The sequence below is a fragment of the Plutella xylostella genome, chromosome 19, assembly GCF_932276165.1.
Source record: "Plutella xylostella chromosome 19, ilPluXylo3.1, whole genome shotgun sequence".
Classification (NCBI taxonomy): Eukaryota; Metazoa; Arthropoda; class Insecta; order Lepidoptera; family Plutellidae; genus Plutella; species Plutella xylostella.
Window position 1 is genome coordinate 10,264,237 of NC_063999.1, and position 19,117 is coordinate 10,283,353.

At 41.4% G+C, this 19,117-nt stretch overlaps 1 protein-coding gene across 1 annotated transcript; it reads left to right on the forward strand.

Moving 5' to 3' along the window:
- The first annotated feature begins 297 nt into the window (after window positions 1-297).
- LOC105387397 (protein VAC14 homolog) lies at window positions 298-19,091 on the forward strand. The gene is made up of 14 exons (XM_048627594.1): window positions 298-517; window positions 857-1,007; window positions 1,616-1,846; window positions 4,271-4,488; window positions 7,043-7,163; window positions 7,942-8,065; window positions 12,916-13,127; window positions 13,633-13,747; window positions 15,862-15,967; window positions 16,414-16,588; window positions 17,171-17,289; window positions 17,570-17,649; window positions 17,956-18,088; window positions 18,583-19,091. The coding sequence occupies exons 1-14, from the start codon at window positions 417-419 to the stop codon at window positions 18,731-18,733; spliced, it is 2,037 nt and encodes a 678-aa protein (XP_048483551.1). The 5' UTR covers window positions 298-416; the 3' UTR covers window positions 18,734-19,091.
- The last annotated feature ends 26 nt before the right edge of the window (window positions 19,092-19,117 follow it).

Below are 19,117 nucleotides of genomic sequence, written 5' to 3' on the forward strand. Positions count from 1 at the left end.
ATACTAAAGGTAGAATATTTCCGAGCCATTATAATATATGTAGATGAGGGCAAATGGACTGTCCATTTGTGTCCATTATTTTTCTATCTAGTTTGTGCAGGGCTTGTTTCTACATTCACGTCTCTATAGTAAATTGTGTCAAGCTAAACCTGGGAAATAAAATTTAGCGCTACAATCTTAGGATTCAAGTAGGTAATCGAATGATTTTAAGTGATTAATCATAACATGGGTAGGCACTATGATCTGTCACTAATAAGTCAGACGTCAGAGCTACGTAAAATGTCAAAGTGACGTTTAGTTCTGAATGACGTTTCGTTCGTCGGCTCGGTTGTTGTGTGTTTATTGTAAATCGAAACAACTTGTTAAATTTCTTATATTTACATTTATTTGAAGTTGATGAGCATTGCGATACGAAAATGTCGGATAGGGACTACGCCCCCCTAAGCATAGCCTGCGTCCGGGGCTTATGTGATAAGATTTATGAGAAAAGAAAATTTTCTGGTGCTGAAATAGAAAAGTAAGATTTGTTATAAAATCATGTTCTTATCAAATTCACTGTACTTTAATCAACACTATATGCTTATAATGGTTACTATTCTCATTACATAAATTCCAACATAATTTTAATAACTTAGGTTATTTACGCCCATAACCTAACCAGTGTTCATTCTCTGAACTTAAAGAAAAGTATTTGTCTACAGTCATCACGAAACTTTCATCATGGCATCATTCACCCTTAAATTACTTGATTATGAATACATAGTATGTACTTACTAAGAAAAACATGCACAAGGGAGCTCTTAGCAAAATACCAATAATTACTATCACACAATAAATAAACATTTACAATGTGTAGGATGGTGAAGGACTTCAACGACGCGGGCAACAGCAGCCAGCTGCGGCGGCTGCTGCGCGTGCTCGGGCAGGACCTGATGGCCTCCACCAACCCCAACGTCAAGAACGGGGCGCTCATGGGGCTCTCCTCCGTGGCCGTCGGGCTCGGGAAGGTATACTTGCTTGTTACATTCTATGGCAAATTTTGCTAGTTCAGTGGGAAATAACAAAAATAATAATTGAGGAGTAAAGTTGTGTAATTACTGATTACTCTTGTGTAGGTCTTCTTTGTCAACAACATGATAAGAAGAAGTTGTCAGAATGTTTATTACATGGATATATTCATACCTGTAAAATCTGAGACACTTCCACAAAAAGACACTGCAACACTTATGTATTTTTATCATAATGTTGCATGTTTATTTTTGCTTTTTGTTTGAATAATTGTACATCATGAAATTACCCGACCACACAAAGAGCCATAGGTGTGTAGGAGGCTTATGTACAAAAATACAACTACCTAATTACCTTACAGCACAGGCTTAGTCAATTCTGTTAGTTAGCCCTCTAGGGCTCTACTTTACTCTAGTAAGGCTTTGCCATTTTCGCACCTTCTTCAAATTGAGTTGGTGACAAATACAGGTAGAGTTTGTTATTGTGGTCAAAGGATTGAGCATCAAAGCATCAGTTGATGACTGCCCAGAGTTGCACTGAATGTCTATAAGGTACACCACTTGAGAGGCTCCTTTTGTGCACCCCACATATTACCCTTGCCCCCCAGGACAGCACATTGTACCTGCCAGAGCTGCTCCAACCCATCATCGCGTGCTGCAGCGAAGCGGAGTCGCGCGTGCGCTACCAGGCGGCGGAGGCGCTGTACAACGTGCTGAAGATAGCACGGGGCGCGGCGCTGGCGCAGTTCGCGCCGCTGTTCGACGCGTTGGCGCGCCTCGCCGCCGACCCCGAGCCGCAGGTCAAGCAGGGCGCGGAGCTGCTCGACCGCATGCTCAAGGTCAGCTATGGTAGAATAACAATTCATCATCATGAGCCTTCGAACGCTCACTGTTGGGTATAGGCCTACTTATTTGTACGCCAATTATTTCGGTACTGTGCCGCTCTGATCCACTAATAATTAGTGCAGCGTTAATACATAAGGCGCTCCCTGCACGAGAGTCGAGGCGTCGAGCTTGACGGTAATTTAAATAAATAAGGTATTTTGTAAATTCATAACTGCATGTATTACATTTAAGGGTCATTGCTCATCTATAAGGCAGATTTATTGGTAAAATAACCATCGGTAGGTACTCAGTTCCTAATTCTAAGTAGTGCCTAATTTCAATAAATGAACTGTAGTAACTTGCTATAATATAATTTAGTGTGTGATCTTACTCATTAACAAAAGAATAGCAATTAAACAATCATTTTGTGCTAAAAATAGTAATTTGTTTTGTGTAAACACAAACTGGCTGCAGCCATTAGGCTACGTCAAAGATATCAGTTATCACAATTTAATGTCCATTTCCCTCATAATTGTCGGAGGTAGTGCGTCGGTTGTGGTGGTTTAAATGCTGCGGTTTTTGAGAAAGGCAAGTTATTATGAATTTATAGTAATTGCATAAATAACCAATTAATGTACTTCGTCATCATTTGTTGATATTTTTAATTAGTAACCGCAGCGATGACGCTGATACAGTATTCACATATAGGTACCTGTGTATTATTTTCCTTTAATTTCGAGTAGGTTTAATCCTTGTAAAGCATTTAAGGTCAGTGTCGGTTAACTGAACAAATGAATTGTTACATAATTGAAACAATAGGTAAAGTTCGGGCCCACTGAATATAAATTAGTAGATTATTTTCGATTACGTCTATTTTCGAGTCTTCCTGGGTTCAATCATACCTACTTAATTACCTCTACTTAAAATGTAAGAAAATGTTACATAATAAAATTATGCAGGACATAGTAAACAATGAGTATTATATCCTCCAATAATATTTAAGTAAGTATATTTATTGTATAGAGACCGTAACTGAGAGGTGTTTCCGTGGTGTCTTGCTTGAACTTTGTTCTTCATAAGCAAGCATAACTACTTCTATTCCCCATCGCACAGGACAGTTACAGAGAGCCTTCAAACCCCTTATTCATAAAAAAAGTTACTGGACGCTTTAGCTAATGAACTGTTTTGTCACTATCTGACAGAGAAGAATTTGAGGATAGTGTGACCTGTATAGTGTTTTACCCTAGCCATAATCATCCGCATCCTCCACGGGACATAGTAACCGAGAGCCCCAACTTCGAGGTCTCCTCGATCGTGGGCCTACTCCGCGAGCGCATGTACACTTGCAACGCTTTTCGACGCCAATTCCTTGCCTCCAGAAAAGGGGGTTATGGCTTGTGGAAGAGACTACTCCCTTCCACAAGCCATAACCCCCTTTTTTCTACCCCACAGGACATAGTAACAGAGAGCCCCAACTTCGAGGTCTCCTCGATCGTGGGCCTACTACGAGAGCGCCTGTACACGCGCAGCGCGTTCGGGCGTCAGTTCTATAGTGTCTTCTACAAGGCATAACCAACCCAAGCCCCAACTTCGGGGTATCCTCGATCGTGTCTCTCCTACAAGAGTGCATGTACACTCGCAGTTTTTGCCTATTCTTGCCTTGATACCTATAGTGTCTTAGTTACAGAAGGCGAGCTATAACCACCCCTATTCTCCACCCCACAGGACATAGTAACCGAGAGCCCCAACTTCGAGGTCTCCTCCATCATCTCTTTCCTGCGCGACATGTACACTTACAAAGCTTTTCGACGCCATTTCTTTGCATCTGTACTAATTTCAATCACCCCTAATCCCTACTCCACAGGACATAGTGACCGAGAGCCCCAACTTCGAGGTCTCCTCGATCGTGTCTCTCCTCCGTCAGCGCATGTACACTTGCAACGCTTTTTGACGCCAATTCCTTGCCTCTGTAGTCTCTTACACAAGCTATAAGTGATCTATTCTCTACCCCACAGGACATAGTAACCGAGAGCCCCAACTTCGAGGTCTCCTCAATCGTGGGCTTACTCCGGGAGCGCATGTACACTTGCAACGCTTTTCGACGCCATTTCTTTGCATCTGTACTGATTTCAATCACCCCTAATCCCTACTCCACAGGACATAGTAACCGAGAGCCCCAACTTCGAGGTCTCTCCATCGTGTCCTTACTCGCACATGTACCTACACTCGCAGCGCGTTCGGGCGGCAGTTCTATAGTTTCTTCAACAAGCCATAACCACACCTATTCCCCACAGGACATAGTAACCGAGAGCCCCAACTTCGAGGTCTCCTCCATCGTGGGCCTACTCCGGGAGCGCATGTACACGCGCAGCGCGTTCTGCCGTCAGTTCTATAGTGTCTTCTACAAGTCATAACCACCCCTATTCTCCACCCCACAGGACATAGTAACAGAGAGCCCCAACTTCGAGGTCTCCTCCATCGTGGGCCTACTCCGGGAGCGCATGTACACGCGCAGCGCGTTCGGGCGTCAGTTCGCGGTGTCGTGGGTGGCGGTGCTGGACGCGCAGCCCGGCGCCGCGCTGGCGCCGCTGCTGCCCGAGCTGCTCGACCCGCTGCTCAACATGCTGGCCGATCCCGTTCCCGAGATACGACGCATGTGAGTGTGGGCAAGGGATACGAGGAGTGTGAGTGTGTGTGTGGGCAAGAGATTCAACGCGTGTGAGTGTGTGTGTTCGAGATATAATAATAATAATAATAAACGTATATTTCAGCAAAAGCCATATTTTGTTAGTAACAATTAAACTTAACCTATGTTAGTGTAATAAAAAAGACAATTTTAGGACTACATTAAACAAAACAAAAAAAATAAAATAATTAGTACTATTTACAAACATATAGATCAGGGGTCGGCAAGTAGTTTTAGGTAGAGTCCGGATATTGGTCGAAAAATTTTAAAAGGTCCAAAAAAAATTACTGATAATTACTAAGTACTTACAGCTATTTATAACTTACTAAAATTAGTGACAAAAATTGCATTGGCGGCCTAGCCAGGTTTTTATAGTTTGGTTCTCGTGAAGAACAGCAAATTCGAAGAGTGTCTTCTAAGTGAGCGTCTGTTAATCTCAAACGATATTTGTTTTAAAAAAAATTCGTTTAAAAAAGATGTTTTTGTATATGTATGTATGTTGAACCAAACATAGTCGCAAAATTGATAACAAGTTTTTCTGCAATTTTGATATTTTTCTGGGACATGTTTGACCCAAAATTCTTCAGTTGACACCTTAAGGGTCAATTCAGACGTACCACAACCACACCACAACCACGCGGTGTGGTCGGGCGTATATTTTGTATTGACAATGAAAAATCCAATTCACACGTGCCACATTTTGTCGTTGTTATCGACCACCTGTGTATTTGTGTAATACGACCACATCGCAACCACACCGCAACCACATTGCAACGGCAACGCCGCCACGCGGTGGCGGCACCGCGGCAACCTGTTTTCCGTATTAACTGCACACGACGACGTGGTTACCACATCGCAATGACAGCGACAACGCAACCACATCGGCATTTTGTCGCTGCCACAACGCAACTGCAAAAAGCCGCTGTCACACAATTCACACGTAACCACAGCTTGACCGCATTTTGTCGCTGCGACGTGGTGTGGTTGTGGTACGTGTGAATTGACGCTTATAGATATTCTCTGCAGATCGATTATTTCCATTTGAAGTGACGCCTTTGGCAGATAAAATAACTTGGCAGCAAGAACTTTTACTTGGCAGCCACAGTCTGTCCATTCGGCGGTTGCATCAAATTCAAAGGATGACTTAAGAAACAGAGATAGCTTGCCCATCTCTGCAAAGTCTTGGAACCTTGTGGCGATTTCGTTGCTAAGATCGGCCAAAAATTTTGTAAACACTGCAATGTCTTCTTCAGAGTTCTCCTTATTATAATTATTATGGTCGTCGGAGAAGCTATAAGTAGGGTAAATCGTGGTGTAACTGGCATGCGTCAGTAACTGGCACTTGGACTATAAAAGTCGACAAGCATTTACTTTCTTCGTTTCCGTTTCCAAATCCAAGGGTTTCTCGATTTGTTGCATTCATATGGACCCTCGATTCGTCGCATTCTTGTACTGTCATTTTGTCTTATAAGTCTACCATCACACCGGTGATTTGAGTCTTACCGGTACAGTACCTAGACAGGTAAGTGTACATTACATAATATAAATATATTATCGATTTTAGGGTACATATTGACCTAATTGCATGATTTTTTAAAATGTACCAGTTACTGAAACATCATGAGACAGTTACTAATTTTGACTGCCAGTTACTAGGTTTTTTGGGGGTAGTAGATATAAACTTCATTAAAATCGAATATTAATCCTATATCTTTACAATTTATGGCTGTAATTGTTCGTCATCTTATTGCCAGTAATTGAAGCCTACCAGTGCTTAAATCAAACAAATACTTTATTTTTAAAATATTTTTTTGTGTTGCAAGTCGCTTAAAGTGCCAGTTACTACTCGTAGTACTTTTACCCTACCTATGAACAGAGCGCGCGCGCCGACTCAACGGTGTGGGCGGCGCGATGTTTTTGATCGATGTCGATGTTGTAAAACAGATTAATTAGATTAGGTAGGTACTAATTTAGATTGGTTCAAAATATTACGTATTTATTTATACTTGACATACCTACATTACAATATTTGGCGGTCCGAAGTTCAACCTTTCGCGGTCCGCAAACGGACCGCGGTCCGCCTGTTGCTGACCGTTGATATAGATAATTACTTACAGTTTCCCCAATACCGTATTCACCCAATGTTTCAGTATGCTACCATCCGTCCTTCCTGCAATGACCTCTAGCATGCCGTTGGTGCTGGCTCGCACCATGTGCATGAGCGACGCTACCTTTTTGCGCATAATTGCATGGAAGCCATCAGTATGTGCTTCCGCAAACATACCGGATGCACTGCAGTAGCGAGGCAGCCCCAACAACATCCTAAAGGCATTGTTGTATTGAACTCGCAGAGCGCTGAGAGCCTTTTGCGTATACTTACTTGACTTGCCGTGGCCGTTGGCTGCCCGTGTAAAAACATTGACAATAAGATTTAAAGATATGTCAAGAATGTTTTCATTTTACAACGAAATAAAATATTTCACTTTTCTATACGCAACTCATGGTATTCTTTCACTCCGCCCAGGTGCGACCTGCAGCTGAACGAGTTCCTGCGCGGCATCAAGAAGCAGGGCTCGCGCGCGCCGCTCGCCGCGCTCACCGCCACGCTCATCACGCACGCGCAGGCCGCCGACGAGCTCGTGCAGGTCTGTACAAGAAGGAAGGGTGTATAAATAAAATGCGAAGTGGGTTTAGTGGACTGTATTTTATTAATTTCAAGTTAAAGTTTGAATAGAGTTGCCGTCCATGGCCAATGGAAAAATCAGAAGGGGCGAATTGCCACATGCAAAAAATAAAGAAGAAATGACATTTGCAACACGCAGTGTTGCCAGAAATTACTTAATAATATCTACACTAACATTATGTTTAAATCATTTTTGAACAAGGGGTCCTTGCTAAATCTACACTTCGAGCCCTGTATCCCTGATTAGGGATCCCAGGACCTAATGATGAGAAGTACTTGCAGGTAGTGTACCTTCTACCTTATCGATACAGGGGCAGATTCTACCAGGAGGGATGTTCCCGACTGGTGGACCGCTATCGAGTTGGTTCCAGATTCTATTATTATGCGTGTGTCATCAACGACACTTGACCATTTGACTTGACCCTGGCGCCCAGACGGATATTTCGCAACCCTAAAACGAAAATGACGAATAACAAACTTACAAATTGGTTTAGATCGTAAATTGAAAATGCATGAACCTATAGTAAAATTCTCAACATTTGGAGATTTTGGATTAGATCACTTCCGTTATTGATTGAGTGTGCTGTTTGTCAAAATGAAATACATTCCATCATAAACCTCTAGTAAAATTCTCAACATTTTATGATTTTGGATTTGATCACTCTCGTTGTTGAGTGTGCTGTTTGTAAAAACGAAATCCAGTCCATAATAAACCTCCTTGTCTCCTGTTTAATCCTCAGCTGACAGCCATCACGTGGCTGAAGGAGTTCGTGGAGCTGTCGGGTCCCGCGATGCTTTCGCACTGCAGCGGCGTGCTGCTGGCCGTGCTGCCCTGCCTCGCCTACGCCGACGACCAGCGGCGCAGTATCCTTGGCAAACTTGTGATGGCAGGGTTTACATGAGTGTGTTGTACTGGGTGTTTAGTTTGTGATAGTATGGTTTACACTCGTGTGTTCAGTAGGGTGTTAGATTCATGGTTGCATGTTTTACACTCGTGAGTTCAGTTGGGTGTCAGATTCATGATTGTATGATTTACATTCGTGTGTTGAGTTGCTTGTTAGATTTATGAGTGCATGTTTTACACGCGAGTGTTAAAAGTGAGTAGGCGTAGGGCTTTGAAGAGAGAAATCGAGGTGTATAAAGTAGCGGTAACTCTCAAACACTTAAGGGTCGGCAAGGGGGAATCGAGGGTTGGCATTGTCATAGAATTATGTAGTAAACGATGCTCTACAACCTTGAAAAAAATCACACAGGTAGCCGAAGAGTCTAGCTAGGTGCTGAATGATTCGAATTCAAGTAAATGCTTATGGATAACTGTAAATAAAATTCAGAATATCACGAAAAACCAGAAAATCACACTCCCGTATTGTAACAACTGTGTCGTAATTATCAAGAATTTTCATATGGTTATTATCATATTATAAAGTAAAATGCTTGGACTAGGCGCTAAATACCTTGTTTTTTAATAAACACACACTTATTTTGTGTAAATTAATCCCAAACTTGAGCAATTTTATTCCCTCAAATCTTCATACAAATATCTATGGCGGATTTCTGTGTTATAAAATCATAAACACAAGTGACGTTTGACTCAGTCGGCCGCTGGCCTCCAAAGAAGGGTCACGTCGGTTTAGGCAGCACTGACAGCTCGCGATCTTATCGTGTACAGATACAAAATCACATTGCACATTGGTTGTCATTGCACTTTTTCAACTTTTATGACACCAACATAATTTGATTTGAAATTGAGGAAGCATAATTCTTCCAGTATATTCAATACATTAAATTAAATTAGATAGTGTGCAATATTCTCGTGACATTACAGTCTCGTAAAGGTCTGATGAGGAGCAGGAATATAGCGAATGGATCTAAGTGATGACAATACGCACGAACATTAGGTTAGGGATTAAAAATACAGTCTCATGGTGCTGGTTGAGGTATGGTCTCGTGAGGATCTGATGAGGGCAGTAACACGGTGGTGGCTCAATTTTATTTCAAAGATGTTAATAGCTAAAAGCATCGAGTTTGGGCTATTAAGTATGTTTTTCAGAGAGAGAGAAAGAGATTTTATTTTTCCTCTGGATGAGTTAGGTTTACCGGGTGTACTAAGTTCATTCTGTTAAAGGCATCAAGTTGTTATGTGTTCATAAGTAATAATTATTTATTTACAAAATGCTGTTGGTTCTCCACGAAAATGTAAAAATAAAATAAATAAAAATAAATTCGTAACGTAAAATTGTCAATGACGGAATTTCTTCTATAGATGGTAGACACTAAAAAAACAAACGATAGATGGCGTGATTTGAAGATAAAGATACATTTATTCGACACATAGACAGCAACAAAGCTTTTTTGGTAAAGCTTATGAGGGCCGGTGTACACGGCAACCTATTAAGATGGATAGAATCCTATATACGGAATAGAAGTCAGGCAGTATGCTTGAAGGGGTATTGCTCCAGGTTCTTGCACATTTATTCAGGAGTTCCACAAGGTTCACACCTAGGACCTTTGCTGTTCACGCTTTACATAAATGATTTAGGTAAGATCCTTGGTAACTCTGATCACTTACTGCTGACGACACTAAGTTGTTCAGAAAAGTTTCTAGTATCGAAGACTGCATGGGTATTCAACACGATCTCAACTCATTATTAAATTACTGTAATACTAACCAACTGTTTCTTAATGTTGAGAAGTGTTTTGTTATAACTTATACTCGAAAAAAGAAACCAATTATGTTTGACTATACAATAAATAATTTAAAACTCGTACGTGTTAACAGCATCCGTGATCTTGGCGTTATGATGGACAGCAAGGTTTCATTTAATCCACACATAGATAATATACTTAACAGAGCTTTCAAAAACCTTGGTTTTATTACAAGAATCAGTAAACCCCTTAAAAGAATAAGTACTCTTAAACTTCTTTATAATTCGTTTGTTAGGTCTATTTTAGAGTTTGCCAGTGTAGTATGGAACCCTTCTTATCAGATTCATATTAATCGTATTGAAAAAGTACAAAAAAAGTTTGTTAAACTGTTAAATTACCGTAGCCATCGTTTAGATTCCTATGAAAATTCACTAAATTATTATAACTTAACATCGTTATCAAACCGCCGTAAACTCATTGATATGTCCTTTATTTTCAAAATTTTAAATAACTTAATCGACTCCCCAACACTTCTATCTAAAATTAATTTTGTGACAAGAATACGCTTGCCCATTCGCACCTCGCGAAATAATAATAAAACGGCACTTGTGCCTCCTAACTTAAAAAAAAATTACACTCGAAATAGCTTCATATCTCGTTCAATCACCACTTACAACAAAGAATTTTCTGACGTGGATTTATTCAATAATCACCTTATATCCTTCAAGAGAACCTGTTTCATAAGCATGCAACAATAAGTAATAAACTTTTCATATAAGTAAGTACAGTTCCCCTGAATTGATAGTGCACATGTAGATCTTCACACCCGAATCATTGAATCGTAAGAGCCTGAAACAAAACACCTGCATTTTGCACCTTGTTTTAAAGAAATAGGAGTCAATATCACGTGTCACATAATCGAAAGCAACCGATCTGTCAAAGATTTCTAGCGCACTATCAATTTTGGACAACTGTAAAATATTATTTAATCTTAATTATAAGTACTTACAAACTAACTTTTGTAAGAATATTGTAATGCTGCTTCAACATAAAGTGTCTATTTTGTAGTTTATACATATATATATACTTTCAAATTGATGTAATCAGATTCCAAATTGCTTCTGTATTATTAAGCGTCTCTTTAGCTCTTTTTATTTTTAATATAAATTGAACTGTATTTTCGGCACAGTAAGGTCTATAATAGAATGTAAGTTTATTTAGATAATTGTCTGTATGTATGACTGTTTGTTGCCATAATAAAGATAAATAAAAAATAAATAAATAAAACAACAAAAAAAATACAGATTTAAAGAAAAGAAACACATACTTATACAAAACAACGCACACATAACCTCTCATTTATTTCTTTTGTTTAGTCATAATGTCTTTGTGTTCATTTATTACTGTTTTTCATTATGTTTTTGTTTTTTTTTTTTTCTGTGTGTGTGCGATGGCACGGAATAAACGTTTTTTATTATTATTATTAAACAACAAAGAAAAAAAAGGATACACATCAAAATAACCGGAAAAAATATAAGCCCCAATTTACTTGTGTGGGACAGGGAGTACCATAATATATTTTTTGGGGTACTCCCCATGTATGCGAAATATCAGCTTGATATCTTTACCCGTTTCTGAGAAAAAGGGCGGTGACAGACAGTCAGTCAGACAGACGGACAACAAAGAGATCCTATAACGGTTGCTTTTTTCCTTTTGACGTACGAAACCCTAAAATTAAGTAAAAATATTATGCTGTTACTTACAGGTATTGAAAAAACGGTATATAGTACTAAACAAATTATAAACAACCAAAAAATCCGACTGCACGCACGGTTCACCATTTAGTTGAATGTTACTTAGAAAACGGCCTTGAGTGGCGGTCAAGTTGGTCCCTGCCTGCGATACTTTCCATTAACATTGGGACTTGTTTTCATGTTTTTAGCGTGCAGTCGGGTTTTTCGTTTGTTTATAATTTTATTTTTTTATTTGTAACTTTTTAGTTGTTTTTTTATGAAATTTTACGACAGTAGTTCATGATCATTTTTTATTTCAATAATTTTGGGGTTGTTATTATACCTTCAATATGCATATTTTTGTAATGTGAAAATCAAGCCTTTCATTGGATACCTTACACGGCAAAGTTGAATTATTATTTTTTCGATCATCACGTTATGTCCTCTAGAGGGCGCTATGTACATTTTAATGGAACATCACATAGCCTATAACCATCGCGCCATCAATACGCTTCTAACAATACCTCATACATCAAAATATATCAAGCCGTTTAGGCTACAGGAGGGAACAATGAAACAGACAAACATCCATACATACAATCAAAAAACATTACCCTCCTCCTTCGGCAGTCGGGTAAAAAGGAGTAAGACAGGGGGTCATTCTGAACTTTTGCTCTACGAGTTTTGGAAATTAACAAAAAAAAACCTTTTTCATAGAAACTTTGTTGGACATGTGACTTTTTACCATGGAAAACGAATATTTTTTTTCGCGAATTTGCAAATCTCTTAGAACAAAAGTTGTTCAGAATGACCCCTTGAGTCATCCCCTTTCGGCTTAGTATAGCCCTTTTGCGACACTATGTATTTACTTTGCTTTGTCGTCGGGGTTCAGTTGGCTGGAGGTGGCCCGAAACTTATTATCTACACTTTAATACTTGTAGTTACCTTTCTACAAGTAAATACCACATTTGTTTGAGAAAGCTAATCGGGTTCCGAGTATAGAGTAAAGTGGCACCCCTATTAATTTCTACTCTTTCCTGGTGCCTACCAGTGTAAGTAAGAATTATACTTACCCTAAAATCACCAAAAATGTACTTGAACATAATTGTCAATAAAGTTGGCGAGTAAAAGTTTATCGACCCACTGTGCAAACTTACATGTGTGCGTGTCACTGCGTGTGCTGTGTGAAGAGCATTGAAAACCCAAAATTGGCGCGGCACGTCACCCTGTACCGGGCCTTAACTTATTTACATGTATGTTAACGTAAACAATGCTATTCAGTTATCATTTCTTCACCCCAATAAAAAACCCAATACATTCCTGAACCCCACCCAGACATCCGCGAGACAGCAGCAACAGTAAACTTCCAGCTCACGAAGCTAGTGGGCCCGGACACTCTTGTGGCGGGGGCGGGGGGCGAGGGGGGCGCGCTCGACCTCAAGGCAGTAGTGGGGGTGTTGGTGCAGATGCTGCACCACAGCTCCGTGCACACTAAAGTGGCGGTTTTGGACTGGATATTGCATCTGTATAATAAGCTGCCTAATGAGGTGAGGGTTTATTTTGACTGAGCTTCTTTTTGTGACAAGACTGACCCAATACTTTTGCCAAATGCCTATTCATCGTATAAATATAAAATTTTCTAATGAACGTGCTGCTGAAAAATCTTTAAATGCTTTATGAAATAGTCGCCTAGGTATACCTATAAATATTGGTAAAGAGTCGCAAATACCTAGTTACCTCACTTATACCTATTGTATCTTCCAGTTTAGGTGGAGACTAAGTCATATTATAAGTACTTGAATATGAATGCATTTGTGACTTCTTTGGTCACATTATTTGTAATAATAATCTACAATATAAATATAATTCGGGTTGCCTTCGCTAATTTTGGTCTTGAAATATTCGTGGAAGTCCAGGAAAGGTTTAAAAGGTAAGAAGGGGTGAATAGGGTATGGTATGGTAAGGTAGGGTAGGGTAGGTGGCGAATCCAAGCTCGCGGACAACAGCTATTGACTGTTGAGTTGACAATTAATGAATATCGTATGATTCCAGATGATGAAGCTGTCGGAGGAGGTGTTCGGCGCGTGCGTGGGCGCCGTGTGCGAGCCCGCGCACGACGTGGCGCGCCGCGCGCTGGCCGCGCTGGCCGAGCTGTGCACCTGCCACGGTACGCACGGGGGACACGCACTAGTGTGACCTACATCTAGCAGTGGATGGAAACACGACCGGAATCATCAGATTAATACACTTTCCACGATACCCGATTCCGCTTAGAAAGTGTCCGAAAAGAGCCTACGCCAGTAACGTATGCCACTGCACTTGATATAACTCCGGCGCACCCTGGATACTCAGCGACCTATGGTAATGTGACTGGTTAATCCTTTCATCATGGTCGAAAACTCTAGACGCTCGCTAATGTCTCGCCTTTGTCACCGACACTCTAAAAATAAGAAGTTTATTGACAACAACTCTTCAATCATCAAATCAATTCAAATTATCCAAAATTGTAAATCAACCTGCAGTCATGGCTGCCTATCACGGCTACGTCACTTCCACACTAAGATACGGCATTATATTCTGGGGTAATTCAGTAAACAGGGAGGACGTTTTCAAAGCCCAAAAAAAGTGTCTACGCGCAATATGTAGTCTACGAAAGATCGACAGTTGTAAAGAACAATTTATTAATCTAAATATTTTGACATTTCCGTGCCTATATATATGTCGCAGCCGGATCGTATAACCCGCCGTATTACATGACGCCTAGCCGCATTATAAGACAGGGCCGTTTTGTAATGCGGCGGATCAACGTTTAGCCGTATTGAATACGGCTGCATGATAATGCGCCGGATTGTATTCAACATCATACATCATTCAATACGGCTGGCCGTTATGTAATACGGCGAGAGATTAGCCGCCGCTTTGAAAGATTTTAGTTTTGATTTTTAACACTCGTGGCGCTGCTTCACATAACAACAATAATGGCGTTGGATACAGATATTTGATGATGATTAAAACGAAGAAATCGTGTTAAATATGCTAGTAAACAGTACTTCAAGAACAATTTTCACGTGATATTAAATAATTTCTATTCCGATCAATGCGGTACAGTGAAAAACGTACAAAAGTTATAACGCACATCAATCAGCTAAAGTGACCATGGATTCTGCTGGTCGGTGGATTTCCAGATAATACTACTGGGTCAAAAATATAAATGTGGCCGGCAAAGGTTATTTGATCTTGAAGAGACTGCGACGAGGCAAACGTAGTGTGGGACGCCCTCAGGCCAGATGGGGTGACGACTTGCGAAAGGTGGCTGGTTATGATTGGATGTGGAAAGCTGTAGATCGCATCCAGTGGCGTGCTTTGGGAGAAGCCTACGTCCAGAAGTGATGTTGATGATGAATAATAATAATTCCGAAGATCCTACAATCCGAGTAGTGCCCATGAACAGTATTTTGATACTTACCATATGATAGATTTACTCTATTATGATTACAAAAATCCTTCACCTGTAATGTCATGCTTAGTATGGACATGGTTACCCTACAATTGAGTAGTAGTACGATGCGGCTAAACGTGGGCCGCCGTATTAAAGAACGTATTGAAATGACAATGCGGCTAAACGTTGATACGCCGCATTACAAAGCGGCCCTGTGCTGTAATGCGGCCAGCCGTAATGTAATACGGCGGGTTATACGATCCGGCTGCGACATATATATGAGGTAGCAATATTCGTCAAAAGTTATCCTCACTTATTTGAAAAATTAAGCAGACGCAGCAACAAAATAAAAACACTAACGCATAAAACCGCTTTTTTTAGTAAAAGTATATTCGGAATGGTATCCAAGATATATAACAAGCTACCTGATGATCTACGTGACATCGGAAATATTTTGACTTTTAAAAAACACCTACATAAGTTCCTTATTAATAAAAATTACTACAAAGTTTCTGAATATCTTGAGGAGTATAAATATTAGTTATTACTTAACTTAACTTTGAGTCCGATTAATTTGTTGGTCGAATCGATATCTAGGACTTAACTTATTTTGTATCTGATTAATGTAATGTGTGATTTTCTATGTGTATTGTGTATGCTATGTCCTGCTTGTATCATTCAATTTTTTAATATTTTATTTTTGTGTATATGCATTGAAAAATTTGTACGTCTTACGACATAACATAGAGAAACACTGTAAAAAACTATGTAATCAATACCTACCTACCTATGTTATACAAATAAAGAATTTTGAATTTGAATTTGAACTCTACCTGTTCCAGGAGACCCGGAGTCGAGCCCGTACTACTCGATGCTGCTGCGCGCGCTGCTGCGGCTGCTGGCGGCGGACGACGCGCTGCTGGAGGACCGCGGCGCCTTCATCATCAGGTCAACACCAGGGATCATTGGCAAACCTCGAAGAGTGTTGTAACAGCAACTGTACTATACGACCGGGGCATCCTGAGCAGGCAGCGACTGACTATTCTGACTAATCATTTTACCACGGTGACAAAAACCTAGACCAACGTAGGTATTGTGTTTGTCAATTATCATTATCACTGACGAGCTAATAAGAAGAAGAAGCACCAGGGATCAACGAGCTCCGCTTCGCTTTAAGACTGTTTTTTACGTGGGAATACTGGGATAAAAACTAGTCTTTTGCGTATTCCACGGTATCGCCTTACTGCACACCAAGTTTCAGGAAAACCAACAAATGAGTAACAAAAATCGATACTTTCAAGATTTTATGCAAAATAAGTCTTTGAGTAAAAATCTATCAGACATCTGCAACATGCTCTTTCAAGTCAGACCCTCAAACTAATTTCCGCCCACAGACAACTCTGCGTGCTCCTCAACGCCGAGGACATCTACCTAGCCTGGGCCAAGATCCTGGTGGAGGAGGCGGACCTGGGCTTCGCGCCCACCATGGTGCACCAGCTCAGCACCATCCTGCTCACGGCCGCCGAGCTGTACGAGCTCAGGCAGCAGCTCAGGAGCTTCGACAAGCCGGTACTGTGGGGTGGTGAGGGTTGGGGGGTGTGAGAGGAGTGACCACGAGGCTGGGACAGTGGGGTGATAGGGACGGTGCAGTGCATGAGAGGAGTTTATACGAGTCATTACGAGTGGCGTATAAGGCACACGTGATACGCCACTCGTATTAACTCCTCTCATGCACTTCACCGTCCCTATCACCCCACTGTACCCTGGACAGTCAGCGATACACGGCTATCTGACTGACTAGTCTTTTCCCCACGGTGACAAGCCCTAAGTTTTAGGTAGTTTTAAGGTTATTATTCTCCTGCATGAAATCAGTGACCCGATTGTCGTATCAACTGTACCTTGGGGATGACTACAAACTGTTTAGTGTGAGTGTCGCTCACACACATTTACACACACGTACACGCGCTTCTCTACTTGTAACATGTGGTCATCATCATGATATCAGTCACGTCCACTGCTGAACGTAGGCCTCCCCTAATGTTTCCACCTTGTCCGATGGAGGCGGCCCGCAGACTTGAATAGATGGTACGTCCATCTCGCTTCTATATTATGCCGTGGTGTAACCTGAGGGTGTAACATGTGATGTTGCAGGCCACGTGGCGGCTGTTCACGGCGCTGTACCAGTGCTGGTGCCACTCGCCGGTGTCGCTGCTGGCGCTGTGTCTGCTCACGCACAACTACGCGCATGCGCACACGCTCATCGCCACCTTGTATCCTTTTATACGCAAACAAGAGCCGACAAAAAGCTTTCTCATTATCAATTTAATTATTATAATTATAAATAATCAATTTTGCAATCTTTAACTACACCATCCTACTCTTGAAAGGCCATGTATTGCGTAAAACAATCATAACTTCTCTTCAAAAGCGTTTTTACAACGCAATAGGTACATTCCCATTCAATTTTAGGGATACTGCTTTTACTATTTTATCGTGCAATAAAATTGACAAATAAATGAATGTATGAATGAAGTCCTGAACGCACTCCAGCGGCGACCTGGAGGTGACGGTGGACTTCCTCACGGAGGTGGACCAGCTCGTGCAGCTCATCGAGTCGCCTATCTTCGCCTGTGAGTACATAGATAAATATAAGTATAATAAAAAGGACTAATAAATAAAAGGACACTCCGCACATACGCTGAATAAATATACAAGTGTCTTGGACGACAATAAATTTGAGTACTAGTCCAAAGAACGTACTTCTAAACTGTGTTCAGTGACGTGAAGTACACACTTTGGCGGATACGAAATTTATGATGGGCGGAGCGACGGCGACGTAATCAAATACATTAAAAACATAGCGTTGTGCGCTCTTCGCAAGTTTCGTACCCGCCGCCTTCTGAGCGTAGTAATAATAGTGATGTATGTCCCCTCAGATCTGCGGCTGGAGTTGCTAGGCGCAGACAGTGGCGCACTGCGCGGGGCTCTGTACGGGCTGCTGATGTTGTTGCCGCAGAGCGACGCCTTCCACACGCTGCGCCGCCGCCTGCAGTGCGTGCCGCCCGCACCGTACGTATACATAATAATAATTATATATAGTAAATAATACATACATACATCACACATAACATTAGTCCCCGTGTAATCTTATCCGTTATGCGCCACCACGGCTCCTTAACTGAACTCAGGGCTAGCGCGCATTGCGGCCGCAACCGGTGCGGTTGGCTCCCACAAAAACCTGTGATGTACTGAACTACAGTGGCACTGCGGCTATTCAACCGCGTGTGGGGCGGCGGAACAGCGGAAGAAAAATCTGTGACTTGCTACAGATTACTTGAGGTTTTTCCGCCGTGCCGGTTGTAAAACCGCAGCCGCAACTCGCTGAACCGCAATGCGCGCTAGGCCCTATTGACGATAGAATGGTGTAGTTAGTGTACTCGGGTCTTGGGTGTCGTACTTGTGTAGATATCTCAGTCCGATACCCATATTACAGGCTCTGTCTATCTTGGGCTAGGATGGCCGTGTATGAGATGTCCCCACATATTTTTCTCATCTCCCCCCAGGGCCCCTCCCCCCGCGCCAGCCGCCGCGCAGGCCGACATCGACTTCGCCTCGTTACTCGAGGAGTTCAAGCGGGTTCAGCACAGACACCGGCAGTTCAAGATGGCGGACCGCGGGCGCGCGCGCTCGCTCATGGACAAGGCGTATCCCTAGCACGATAGCTAGCAAGACTAGCGTCACAGAGACTACACTACTACAATCATAGAATAACAAGTACAGTATTACTAGTAGTACTAGTACTCGTTATTCTATGCTACAATGCAATGGGAGCTGATTTGTTAATCGTAAAGGGTTTATACTTTGTTCAATATAGCATGGGCCCTATGGCAGCTGTCACATCCATACATTTTATTCGTCATTTGTTTGTTTTCAAGGGAAAACTAGCTTATTTATAAGGATCCGTCAGTAAAACGACATAGGGTTCAAGCTATATTTTACTAAAAAGTGTGCACTTGCAAAGTTATAAGAGACTAGGAAAGTAATCAATACTAAATGTGACGCGTTGCGGAGATATTGTCTGAAGTACATTTTTTGTAA

What these genes read in the sequence shown, in the direction of transcription:
- LOC105387397 (XM_048627594.1), top strand. Translation starts at nt 417, where the DNA reads ATGTCGGATAGGGACTACGCCCCCCTAAGCATAGCCTGCGTCCGGGGC. An exon ending in TCTGGTGCTGAAATAGAAAA is followed by an intron (nt 518 to 856) that starts GTAAGATTTGTT and finishes TACAATGTGTAG; the next exon opens with GATGGTGAAGGACTTCAACG. An exon ending in CCGCCGACGAGCTCGTGCAG is followed by an intron (nt 7,164 to 7,941) that starts GTCTGTACAAGA and finishes TTTAATCCTCAG; the next exon opens with CTGACAGCCATCACGTGGCT.